This window comes from Dama dama, chromosome 10, assembly GCF_033118175.1.
Source record: "Dama dama isolate Ldn47 chromosome 10, ASM3311817v1, whole genome shotgun sequence".
Lineage (NCBI taxonomy): Eukaryota > Metazoa > Chordata > Mammalia > Artiodactyla > Cervidae > Dama > Dama dama.
Window position 1 is genome coordinate 30,526,111 of NC_083690.1, and position 13,622 is coordinate 30,539,732.

General features: G+C 48.5%; 1 protein-coding gene across 1 annotated transcript in view; it reads right to left on the bottom strand.

Annotated features, from left to right (window-relative positions):
- The window catches only part of AUTS2 (activator of transcription and developmental regulator AUTS2), a 1,187,145-nt gene that overhangs the window by 26,032 nt on the left and 1,147,491 nt on the right, over window positions 1-13,622 (bottom strand). The window contains exons 7-9 of the mRNA XM_061153366.1: window positions 3,064-3,532; window positions 1,561-1,814; window positions 147-367 (exon numbers count right to left, since the gene is read on the bottom strand). Of these exons, the coding sequence (XP_061009349.1) occupies window positions 147-367; window positions 1,561-1,814; window positions 3,064-3,532 (944 nt within the window). The remainder of the gene's footprint in view (window positions 1-146; window positions 368-1,560; window positions 1,815-3,063; window positions 3,533-13,622) is intronic.

The following is a 13,622-nucleotide window of genomic DNA, read 5'->3' on the forward strand; positions in this document are numbered from 1 at the left end:
GGAGCCGGGCGTATCCCAGAGAGAGTCGGGCAAGGCCACGGAGCCCCCCAGCCAGTCTGCTGCGCCCAGACGGCCCTGCCAGCCCCACGGGGCTGCGGACAAAGAGCATGGCGCCGCCCACCCTCGCACTTCCGCCCGGTACGCACCATGGGCGGGGCCGGCGTCGGCATGATGGCGGTGGGCGGGAGGGCGTGGGGGAAGGGCGTGAAGGTGTGCTGGTGCGTGTGCTGGTGCGTGTGCTGGTGCTGGTGCTGGTGCTGGTGGAACTCGGTCCGCAGGTAGGGCGGGGGGCCCAGGGAGGCCCCGCGGTCAGCACTCTGAGAGGCCAAAAAGCGCGTGTTCAGTTCCTGGCGCAAGAGGTCTTGCTCTGGAAAAGAAGAAGAGGCAGACGGTGACACCTTTTCCCGGGTGGTCATTTCCTCCAAGAGCAGGACATCCAAGGGGCTCACTAAGGAGGGCTCCACACCGGGCCTTTGTGGAGAGGGGCCGCCAGCCAGCCAGAGGAGGCTAAGGCCCAGTCAACAGCCTAACTCTGTTCTCTGTCCAGGCTTTCCGGGACGAGGGGTCCACCAGTGCCGTGCGCATACAGGGTCCAGGCTGCACGGCCGGAGGTCAAGTTTCAGCTCTTCTCGGGGCAGCTGAGTGACCCAGGGCATTGCCCATCACCATCTGTGTCTGTTTCCTCATCTGTCAAATGGGGGACAACACATTGCCTGTGCTGTGGGGGGTTGTTTCGAGGGTTAAAGAAATGAACGTTTTTAAGTGCTTCCTCATGCCCTCTTCCAAGGGTAAACCTCTGCTCTATAGCTCTCTGTACTGATGGCAAAGCTTGGCCGTAGTGGACCCGAAGTTCGGACACTTGGCTCAATTAATACAGGTGAGGAGCAAAGAACCCAATACCTAACCCTAAGTGTGTCTAAAAATCTGGGCTATGTTGCCTCAAAAAGTGCATTTTCCCCACCCAAGGTAGAAGGCCTCATTTAATCGCTAGTTGCTCAGTCATATCTGACTGTGACCCCGCCAGGCTCCTCTGTCCATCGGATTCTCCAGGCCAGAGTACTGGAGTGAGTTGCCACTGCCTTCTTCAAGGGATCTTCCTGACCCAGGGACTGAACTCGGATCTCTCCCACATTGCAGGCAGAGTCTTTACCTGCCTAGCCACCAGGGCAGAGCCCTTTTTTGACTAAAACAAATACCTTAAGCCACGATGTGACTTAAGATCCTGGCCTGAAACAGACACGGGGTATGGAGAGCTTCTGTCATGCCCATAGGGCCCAGACAAGCCTGTGCTTTACTGCCCAGCGGGCAGACCTGGTCAGAAAAGCCTCATGCCTACAAAGTTCTCTCTGGCAGAATCCCCTGGATCGTGACAGGTTGGGATGGGGGCTGCTGGTACATTTTCTGCAGACTCTCAGCCCACTGGGGACCGGAGGAAGAAGACATACTATAAAGTGGACCACGGGGAGTGGCTCAAACCTAATCATCGGGGACAACACGGGGTGAGGCCTCGGGAAGGGAGAGCGGGAGCACGGAGAAGCCAGGCCAGCTCCTCCCTCCTACCTGAGTAAGTGCTCCCGGCCGGGTGTCCGGGCACCTGCAGACTCCCAGATGTCAGAGGTGGTGGAGGAGGCAAAGCAGTGGGAGGGGCAAACATATTGGGGTGATGTGAGTGTGCGGGGGGCTGGAGGGTGGGCGTGAAGCTGTGCAGGGGGCTGTGGTTGGGCAGGGACAGGGGGAACGGGGAGGCCGAGGGGTGGTGGGAGATGTGAGGGGGGGCGGGCTGAGTCTTCGCTGGAGTGCTGCTTCTGCTACTGCTGTTGGAACACCAAAAAAGAAAAAGAGAGAAGAAAGGAAAAAGGGGGTCAGTAATCAACTTTCTTAAAAACAAAACGCAGCCAAATAGAGCCATTTAACACGTCTCCTCTCGCTCCTCCGTCTTCGCAGGTCCCCGCCCTGCGCACACAGCGCCTCTGCTGAAGTCGCAGCTCCTCTAGGCCGGCCCCTCAGCTGTGGACACAGTGAACAGCAGCTTGCTCCCAGCTGCCCCCCATCGCCCTGTCCAGAGAGCTGCCCTTCATACCCTGTGCCAGCCACTCTTCCTACAGGGGCCACGTCAATGGAAACGAGCAAGCTGGTGACCTGGGCTCGCCAGGTCTGTCTGCTCCGTCTTCTGCGAAGAAGCACAGGGAAGGGGGAAGCAGGGAGCCGGGGCGCCCTGTCACCTCCACGGACCGGAGGCCACGAAAGATGGGCCCGGCCCGCGGAGGCGCTTCCTTCCGCGTCACAGACAGGAAAAAGAAGGGCCCTCAGCCCCAGGCACCAGGCTGACACATGGAAAACGCTCCCCCAGCCGTGAGAGCGCGCTGAGCACAGCCCGGGGAGACGCGGGCGCGGGCCCCACCGCGCCCTGCACCCGGCCTCCAGCTCCCTTCCCTTTCTCCTTGTGCTGCCTGTCAACCTTCCCTCTATGATCTGGCGAAGACAAGACACAAGAGGCCTGGCTCCCCATGGAGGAACGCCTCTCCTTTCCTAAACCCAACATCTTTCTCCTGTATCCCTGTGACCCACCTGGCGGAAGTCACCACGGAAACTCCTCCAACCAGACCACTCCTCGGTCTCCACGCTCCCGCCCGCCAGGAGATGTGGGGAGATGTTGACAGGGAGGCAAACGGCTTCCCTTCTAAGACTCCCTTAATGTTCTGGGCATCTCCCCTGGTTTCCCTTCCCTGCCTCCGGCCCGGGAGCCAGTGGAGGGTCCCAGGCACAGCGCCCTGGACTCTCCCTTGAACCTCCTCCCCGCTGCAGTCACCCTCGGGAGCCTCCGCAGATAGTCGAGGTCTCCCCCAGTGCTTACCACCCAACCGATCCTCAACCCAGTCCCACCCCATCTTCTCCCCAGAGACCCTGTCTCCCTGCGCCTCGGACCCCTTCCCGTCTTCCGTGCCTGCCTGGCGGAGAACACGGTGACAGAGATTCCAACGGGGACTCCGGTCCCCATGGGAGCCCCGGCGCCCACCGCCACCTGCCCGTCCCACCGAAGACGACCGACGCCGGGGGGCTCACCTGAGGCTGTTGAGGCTCAGGCTGCTGCTGTTGTAGGCGGACAGCGGCTGGGGGAGGCTCTGGGCGGAGGGGTGGGCCTGCGCGGGCGGGAGGGCCTGGGGCGGCAGCGGCCCCGGGGACTGTGGCCGGGGCGGCCGGGGCGCCTGCGGCGGCGCGGGCTGCGGCGAGGCCTCCGGGGGCGCGGGCGGCGGCTGCGCGCCCGGGCGTGGGGGCGGCGGCGGGGGCTCGGCGCGCGGCCCCGACGCGGGGTCCGGAGACGGCGCTCGGGGCTGGGGCTCCGCCTGGGGCTGGGGCGGCGGCGGCGGGACCTGAGGGCGCGCGTCCTTCAGCACCACGGGCTCGAACAGGGGCTCTTTGCCGCAGTCCTGGCTCTTCTCCTGGCTCCGCTCTAGACCCGATACCTTGGGGACAATGGGCCCCGCATCGTGGCCGTCGTGGTGGGGTAGCGCGCCGACGCCGAGCTCCGGATCTGTGCGGGGGAGCGGAGAGAAGAGCGAGGCAGACGGTGAGTGAGCTAAGCTGACCCCGGGCCGGGTCACCTGTGCCCAACGACACGATCGGTCAGGTCCTAGAAAGGTCCACCAGCCAGATAAGGCTGGCTTCCAGAAAGTGGTTGAGGCCATCAGAGTCTACAAATAAATGTTTCCCTTAATCTTGACAAACCAAGATTATGCAGTGAAATTCACGAACAGTAGACAATAAATCGATTCACCCCTTTTAAAACAAATACAGTTCTTTAAAAACAATTCTTCATTTATTCGGCTGTGCTGGGTCCTAGGTGCTGCCCCTGAAGTCTTTACTTGTGGTATGTGGGATCTAGTTCCCTGAGCAGGGACTGAATCTGGGCCCCCTGCATAGGGAGCTCAGACTCTTGGCCACTGGACCACCAGGGAAGTCCCCAAACACAGTTCTTGACTATACAAAGGAGAAGTGTTTTCAGTAGCACATGAGGCAAATGTTATTTAGCCCCGCAGACGTTTCTTCTCTGCCTTGCCTCCTCTCCCCTTTGCATTCTGACTGATGAAGCACGCTTGACATTTGGAGACATTTCTGCTGAGCAACAGCTAAATGTCTGGTCAAAGGTCAGGCCTCCTACGGCTCACTAAGGATTCAACCGTTTGAGATCGAAGGAGCAAACATGAATATAGACCAACTGACCGTCAACTACACAGGCTTGAGTTTTTAAAGAATTCCCTCTGGACCACAGGAGGGGTCCTTGGCCAGGTGAATCTGGACCCTGAGACCAAGTGGGATGGGAAATGTAAGTAAATTCTACAGTAACTAATGATACCTAGATAACAGATGCTCCTGTATGAATTTAAATGATGTACTTCCCTCCAAAGGTCAAAAGGCCCATGCCACATCTAGTATATGGGTACCCTGATGACCCCATAAGTCAAACTCCATACAATTCTCTAACAGAATAATGAGAGACAAATATGGTATTGCATATAATGAGGTGGCTCTATGGTAAAGAATCCGCCTGCCAATGCAGGAAGTGCAGGTTGGATCCCTGGGTTGGGAAGATCCCCTGGAGGAGGGCATGGTAACCCACTCCAGTATTCTTGCCTGGAAAATCCCATGGCTAGAGGAGCCTGGCGGGCTGTAGTCCACAGGGTTGCAGACAGTTGACCATGACTGATCATGCACATCTTTGTGGGGGGGTGGGGGGGAGGGAGGCAGGGATTATCTTCCCCACATTTTTGCACTTAAAAAAAAAAAAAAATCCATCCTTTTCTATTATTACAAAGCTTAAAAACAGGAAGAGAATAGATCACAACATTCTCTAAAATGGTGTATTTCAGGTATTCCTAAATGAATTACTTTGGGCATGACCTTTCTCTTCACATCTTCCTGTTATCAAGTGTGAAAAATACACGGTATTCTCACTGGTCCTATTAATGTCTGTTGATGTCCTATTGGGTGTATACACTTGTCATGTTTTTTTCCCTGAAATTTGCATCAAAGCAATCCATTATTTTCAGTGTTCTTTTGGTAAAACAGATCAAATCTGTAACATGCACAAAAGCAGAAACAAATGGTGGGTTTATAAACAAACCACGTGGTTAGCTCTTATGAACTCAGCTATCCTCAAGTCCTGCAGACCAGTGTGGAACAATCACACTAACAGGATGCCAAGAAAGACCCCTCTTCACGTAATTCAGGCATGAAAGGATAAAGGTTCGGATGGATCTGGTGAAAAGGAACTCTAGATTTCTGACATCCTACGCACACACATTTTTTTCCAGTGCTGTCTTCAGAACTTTCCTAGGCAGATCTTTGCTTATGAAAAGCGGATGTGTTATGAATTTCCAGAACCTGAGGGCTGAGAGAGGACAGGAAGTTCCTGATGTGGACACAGAGCCCCTTCAGCCATAAGAACTCCCACATCACAGAGGAAGACCCTTCATCGGCAGACACCCAGATCTGAGGATGTTGGTGCTGCTGCTTTTTCACTGCTTTTTTTTTTTTTTTATCATTTTCACAAGATTTTCCATAGCAAGCAATTATACAAATTCACTGAAAACCACAGGCTTCCCAGGCTGCAGGCTGGTTAGTCAGGCCTGGGGCAGAAAGCACTAACACCCAGGAAATCCTAAGAGGATGAAATAAGAGAACCTCCTCCATGAGGTCCTATGTGCATAAGCAGGGACTGTTCCTGCTTTGACAGCTGAGGACTGTGATGCTTTTGTGACAAATACGGCAAACATACAAAATGGAATATATTCCCATCTTTTTGTACTGCTTTGTTCTCTCTGGACAAGGATGTTGCTGTTATTTAGTTACTAAGTCATGTCTGACTCTTTGTGACCCCGTGGACTGTAGCCTGCCAGGTTCCTCTGTCTGTGGGATTTCCCAGGCAAGGATACTGGAGTGGGTTGCCATTTCCTTCTCCAGGGGATCTTCCCGACCCAGGAATCGAACCCGGGTCTCCTGCATTGCAGGCAGACTCTACCACTGAGCCACCTGGGAAGCCTTCCAGGACGAGGATAGTGACAAATAAATACATAAGTATTTCCCATCTCTATGTTAGGTTACATTCAAATTCATGACCTCCCTCCAAAAATCAAGGTCTAAAGTTTCTCTCAGACATAAAAGAAAATTTCCTTCCCAAGGGACACCACCCAGAGGTTATTACTTCAGTTTACTTAGGCCAGTAAGGAAGTACAACAGAAACACACAGATAAGCATTTTATTCCATCTAGCTTGCCTATATTTATCTCTTGTTCTTTAATCAATGAGCCTCTAGAATTTGGACAACACAGCTGAGTCTGCAGCAGGCACCGTGCAGGCTTTGGCTCAATTCCCAAGGCCCCATAAAGGCAAACCGAGGTGGTTCTTACCTCTACTGTCCCACTGTCTGAGGACCAACCCAAACCCAGCTGGAGTCAGGAGTGGTGCCGAGACTGGCATCGTTGCCATCCGTGATGTTCAACGAGGTACACAGGCAAGACCAAAATCTTTCTAGCAAACTCTACACATTTGTAGGGAACCATCCGTAAGGAATGACTTAGGGAATCAAGAGGCACAGAATTTTGGAAGAAGACCAGAATCTGGGAGACCATCCCAGCACTTCTCAAAGTTTAATGTGCATATGAATCCCCTGAAGATCGGATTCAAGTGCAGGTTCAGTGGCGGGATGAGTGGGGCTCCAAAGTCCACCTTTCTGAGAATTTCCCAGGTGATGCTGACACCTGGACTGTTCTGAGTAGTAGGGGTGTTATCTAACCCTCTGACTAGACGGGGGATAAACCCAGAGAAGTTAAGGAACTTGCTTGTGGTTTAATAAACCAGACGCAGAGTTCTAGCCCCAACTCTGCCTCCACCAAGTGCTTCTTTTCTGATTTACACAATGTCACCTCCTAAGAAGCAAAATAACCCTCAAACAAAGCAGGTAATGATGAATCCAGGATTCGGTTACAATGTTTTAAGTACAGCCAGATAGTGAAAAGGGTTAGGAAAGCTAGAGAGGATTGCTGGAAGACGGCCCTTCGGCTCAATCTGAAAGCTGTCATCAATCCATCAGTGAGGGTGCTGCAGCCTATGAGCAAGGCAGCAACAGGCTGGAAGGCTGGTAAGAACTATGGGGCTGAAAGTTTTACGACCCCCATTTACATGGATCCCGGAGGCACGGATTAGGCGTCATGCATTTTTGTGGCTAATCGGTAATGCATTTCCTCTTCCTTTCAATTATTCAATAAATGCATCTTCCCAGTTAAGCTCTTTCATCCTGACAGTCCATTTATCTTACTGAGCTTCTCCAAAACTGGCAAGAACACATAAAAAAAGAAAAAGGTTTTTTTTTTTTGGAGTGGGGGTGGGGGGAGAGGGATATTGCTTAGTGTGCTCTGAATTTACCAAAGGATGAAATGTGCTGAGGCTGAAGGAAATAAGACCGTGTGCAAATTGACTAGTCTTATTTAGAAGTCTTATTCCATTTGGGGGGTTTTAGAATTTCTCTTTGTGTTTGTAAAAATAACATTATGCTTACAATAAAGGATATGCAAATTTGAATTACACTGTACAGTAAAAAGGCTCAATGTACTGCGTGTAAATTATATCTCAACAAACTTGACTCAAGCACAATACGTTTATTTTTTTTAATTTAAGGGTAGAGTAGGAAAAATGTGCTTGAGTTGGCTACAACTTGGATACAAATTCTCTGGGGAAAATGGGCTCGCTTTTAGTTTACTGCTGCTGCTGTGAAGTCACTTCAGTCGCGTCCGACTCTATGTGACCCTATATATGGCAGCCCACCAGGCTCCCCAGTCCCTGGGATTCTCCAGGCAAGAACACGGGAGTGGGTTGCCATTTCCTTCTCCAGTGCATGAAAGTGAAAAGTGAAAGTGAAGTCGCTAGTCGTGTCCAACTCTTCATGACCCCATGGACTGCAGCCCACCAGGCTCCTCCATCCCTGGGATTTTCCAGGCAAGAGTACTGGAGTGGGGTGCCACTGTTTTAGTTTGCTAGTTGAATATAAACCCTGTCACCTTTGTGGAGGGTGATGTGGCAACATTTACCCAAAAAACTAAGGAGTTTCTTTGACCTGGCAAATAACAATTTGGTCTACAGACACAGTGAAACAGTATCAGGATGTGAATCACATGTTTGGAAACAACTCAAATGTAATCATTAGGGTTACATATAAATTTGATACATCTATACAGTGGAAGGACTGCAACTGCACAAATAAATGAGGAGCTACATATGTACAATGTAGAGCATACCCTAGCTTTTATGAAAAATGAAGAAAAATAATATGTATTTCATTATTACTTTATATCTAAAGAAGCTCTGGAAGAATACCCAAGAAACCAATAGCCTTGGATTACCTGCTTAGGGTGGAGAAGGAAATGGCACCCCACTCCAGTATTCTTGCCTGGAGAATCCCATGGACAGAGGAGCCTGGGAGGGGGGCTGCAGTCCATGGGGTCAGCACAGAGTCGGATACGACTGAGGCGACTTAGCATGCACACACACCTGCTTAGGGGCTTGGGGAGGAGTAAGAACTGGGGAGACAGGGAATTGGGGGAGGGAGAGATACTTGACTGTCGATATACATGCATATTTAAATTTTTGAATCATGTGATCACATAACCTATTAAAAATTTTAAAATTGGTCTTATGTTTAAAAACAGTCTGAGCAAAGGAAAAAAGCAAAGCATATAAAATTGGGGATTTGAAGAGTGGTATGACTAATAGGCATGGAGAGTATCTTTTATATAAAATAAGAAAATACAGTGCATACACTTATACTAATAATTTTTTAAATGGATTTGGTGAAAAATATAAATTACAAAAATTGACTTAAAAGCAACCCAATCATAAAAGTCAACTGAAAAACGACTCCGTATCAACACCACTTCAACCGAAAAAAAGGCACCAGGTTATGTTATAGACAATGTGGACTAAACCTGTAAGAAGCAAATGATCACGGATGTTTAAACTGAAAATCAATAGCAGACCTACAACCAAAGGAAGGGGCAAAACTGTTATTTACAAAAAACATAATGATCGAGTTGGGAAACAACCAGCTAGCCAAAAAAAAAAAACCAAGAATTAATAAGAGAGCTCAGTAAGGTATCTGAACAAAGAAAAACCACAAACATCTGTCGCTTTTCTACACAGCAGCAATAGTGATGAGAAAATAGAATTCCCATGACAGTCACAAAAACCATGGGACTTCCCAAATGGTCTGGTTGTTAGGAATCAGCCTTGCGATACAGGGGATGCTGGTTCGATCCCGGGGTGGGGAGCTAAGATCACCCATACCCCGGAGCAACTAAGCCCGTGCTCTGTGTGTGTGTCACAGCTAGAGTCCAGGCACCACACTGAAAGGTCCCACATGATGCGCCTAAGACCTGACGCAGCCAGATACACAACCTAATGAGTAAATGTTATCTAAAAAATAACAAAAATCATACGGCACTTGGGAATAAACCTGACAATGAAATTAGAAGGCCTCTCAACTTTCAGAAACATGTACCCGCCAAATGCTTTGAGAATCTGTGTTCAAGGGTGTTTTATGATGCAGAAAATAATAAATAAATAAATGGGGGTGGAGCGGGGGCGGGGAGAGAGAGAGAGAGAAGTTAAAGGGTAAGCCACAGAAGAGGCAGGTCTTCCAAGAGACCACCCCTTGAGGGGTTTTCCAAGTTCGCTGGAGTGTATGTGTCTGTCACAGTGACTGGAGGAAATCAGTGACTCTCAGAGATGAGACGTTTCATGGTATGAAGGTAAACCCCACGCAGTATCCTGGCTCACTTTCTAAAGTCCCAATGAACATCTGTGCAGCTGAAAAACATAGAGCCTGTCTTTACAAAGAAAAGACAAAATAATTTTTTGCATCGTTTTAATACACACTGGGGTTTTCAAGGAACACAGCTATTGAATGCTGTTCTGTCGGCTGTGTTAGGTCTTGTGGTGGAGTTTTTCTCACTTGGGAAGATCGTGATGTCAGTGGTGAGGCTGCTCCTGCTGTGGGAATTACTACGATAGCTGTATCTCTATGTACAGATTCAGCCTCTGACCTTTCGTTGCTTTCTAATGTAAACAGGCATGTATGTACTTAAAACATACTATGTTACTATAAGTTACTTTCTATTTGTTTCTCCTTTACATTTCATTAAAGGCTTTATATACATTTTAAAATTATGTGTATAGATAAGCCAAACATAGTGTATGGATAAACCAAATATTTTGCTCCAGAAATTAAACGATGAGAGTGTGCTATAAAATATTTCTTATACAAAGAAGGCGCTGGGTGCGGGTGAGGATGAGATTTGATGTATTATGTCCCTGTGATGGACTGCTGTTTCCAGAATTCTAATAACTTACTGTAAATATGTAGCAACTGCCTGAAAGGGCTATTGTGGAAGCTAGAAAGTCATGTTATGTGCTTTTCACAATGTATTGCACAAAATAAGTGATCAATGTTCCCAAAACTACTATAGAAAAAGATTTAATTTCATGGAAACTATTTCAAGACAAAATTACTATTAAGTAAAATAAAGGAAACTATTATCTCTATTATCTGCATAAATACATACATATACACACCAAAAGAGATTAGAAGGATACGCATTAAGATGCCTCTTGAGAGCCCCTTGGGCTGCAAGGAGATCAAACTAGTCAATCCTAAAGGAAATCAGCCCTGACTATTCATTGGAAGAACTGATGCTGAAGCTGAAGCTTCAATACTTTGGCCACCTGATGCAAAGAGCTGACTCATTGGAAAAGACTCTGATGCTGGGAAAGATTGAAGGCAAAAGGAGGAGACAGTGGCAGAGCAAGAGATGGTTGGACAGCATCACCGACTCAATGGACATGAATGTGAGCAAACTCTGGGATATCGTGAAGGGCAGGGAAGCCTGGCATGCTGTATACAGTCCATGGGGTCGCAAAGAGCCAAACACCACTTACTGACTGAACAACAACAAATTCCATCAACTAGAAATAACCATTGACTCAAACTTTTAAATTTGTGCTTTTATTAACTTTCCAAATTTTCTATACAGAATATGTATTATTATCATAGAAGAAAAGTAAAGGATTATATTTTCAAAAGAGTTCTTCATAGACAAATATACCTCCACTATCTAAAGAAATCAACCAGGAAAGTAACTGTTTAAATCTTTTTAAACTGCCCCACATACAGGATGGAGGTTTAAAAAAGCTCTCCACCCAGAGGACAGATGGTGTTTTTCTATCAGAAATGAGGATCATATATGAAGGGCATTAGCCTTCCATCAACTTCTCAATGTTTCTAATTGGTTCTAACTGCTGTATCTGAAGAGAAAGGAAATGGTGAACCCTGATGATGGAGAAGGAAGAGGGGGAAAGGGGAAACGGGGAGGAGGAGGAGAAAAACTCTCCCAAGACACATTTCTGTGCTTCTGGTCTTTACACTGGATTGCCATTGCTATTTAGTTGCTAAGTCGTGTCTGACACTCTTGCAGCCCCGTGGACGGCTGCCTGCCAGGCTCCTCTGTCCATGGGATTTCCCCGGCGAGAATACTGGAGTGGGTAAACATTTCCTTCTCCAGGGGATCTCCCGGACCCAGGGACTGGACCTGGGTCTCCTGCACTGGCAGGTGGGTTCTTTGCCACTGGGAAGTCCTTACACTGGATTAGAAAGCCCTAATTTACCCACTACAAGGTGATTATTGTAGCAAATATGAATGAGCCTTAAAGGCCTCATGAGAATCTTGTGGGACAATGGCCACTAGGCAGTGCACCCACCCATCCATCCATCTGTATCTTTCTGAATGTTTGATCCCTATCATCTACGACTGGACGTGGCCTACTGTTAAATTATTCTATTCTACCTTCTAGTTAGCTTTTCTACTTACTTGTCCACATGAAAGAGCCACAGAAACCTTACCACATAGAAAGAAGATGGTAGCCAAATAAGAAAAGGAACCCAGACTTTAAAAGTGGGAACATCAGTAAATGTGGAAATGTCCAACCCAAACAGCCCAGAAACACAGGCAAGCATCAGATTTCTGTAAATCTACATGCAATTATTTCAAGCTGCCAGCAATATCCATTCTTTAAAAACACCTTCTGTTGTCTACCCTGCGACCTCAGACAAAATCTCCTTTTTAGCAAAGACTGCATGTTTTGTATAAGGCTTCCCAGGTGGCACTAGTGGTAAAGAACTGCCCATGCAGGAGACATAAGAGATGCAGGTTTGGTCCCTGGGTTGGGAAGATCCCTAAGAGGAGGACGTGACAACTCACTGCAGTATTCTTGCCTGGCGAATTCCATGGACAGAAGAGCCTGGCAGGCGACAGTTCATAGGGTCACACAGAGTCGGACATGACAGAAAAGACTTAGCAAGTACGTGTGCATGTTTTGTATATACTTATTGAAACAAAAATGACTGCTGAATTCATTTACCAATACTCTGAACTCTCCCTTTGTTTTAGGTATCATCTGTATTTTATTTTTAATTTTTGACTGCACCCCACAAGCATGTGGGACCTTACTTCCCTGACCAGGGATCGAACCTACGCCCCCTGCATTGGAAGGCGGGGCCTTAACCACTAGACCTCAGGGGAACTCCCAGTACCATCTCTAAAACTATACACACCAATGGTGTTTGACTGAAAACAATCTCCCTTCTCTAACACACACTTCTCTTCATTTTCCTCCTCTCCCTCTTTTTGGCAAAGGATTAAGCAGAGACCAGTTTGTTCCATTAGCAGATTCAATTACTTGAACGAATGGAGGGATGACATTCAGTCTTGCAGCTCCTTCCTTCTCGGTCACTGAAACTGTACAAATAAATTGAGGAAAGCCCAATGTTTGTTCAAGGCAAATTAATTTTCAAACACTGTAAGAGTGGGTGATCAGGGGAATGATGGGTGCTTGGCAGGGCTCAAAGAGATTCCATTTTGTGCTTGTCATTTTGTGTAAACATTAATTACCATCTGGGAGGCGAAGGCTGGGCTCAAGTCTGGATCGCAAAGCTCGGAGGGCCTCCAGGGCTCCGGGTAAAAAGAGAATCCTAAGTACGAAAGAATAGCCACTGCGTCTGCCAAAACACCAGCAGGCCCGGGGGGAAGCTGTGTGGAGCCCAGAAGATTAAGGGCTGCTGGTCTGACAGAGGCTAGTTTGGATAGCATCGAGTTTACCAGATTAACCTGGGACAGGGGTTAATCTGACAGGGGTTAAAGAACAGTCAACAGAGCGCAGTTGAGTGTACTTAGTCTCGATTCAAGTTTATTCCCTGTAAACCCCACCCCCAAAAGCATCCCTCTGTAAGAGGATGCCCATGTTCCTCATGCTTTATGACCCAAAACTTTGCCTTCAAGGGGAGAACCAACCGTGGCTGTTCGGCTGAGAGCCCATCAGAATGGCTTCCGCCTGCAGCACGAGACAGCCTCATGCAAACATTTCATGGGCCTGCAAACATTGCTTGTCTCTTGTAGCCTCTGGCAAATGAGAGCAGGGAAGGATCATACTGATGAAGGGCCAAAATCCGGAGGAGAGAAAGAGGCTGTGATCTACTGGGGGTGGAGGTAGGGGCACTAAAAAGCCTTTTTAAAAACCTA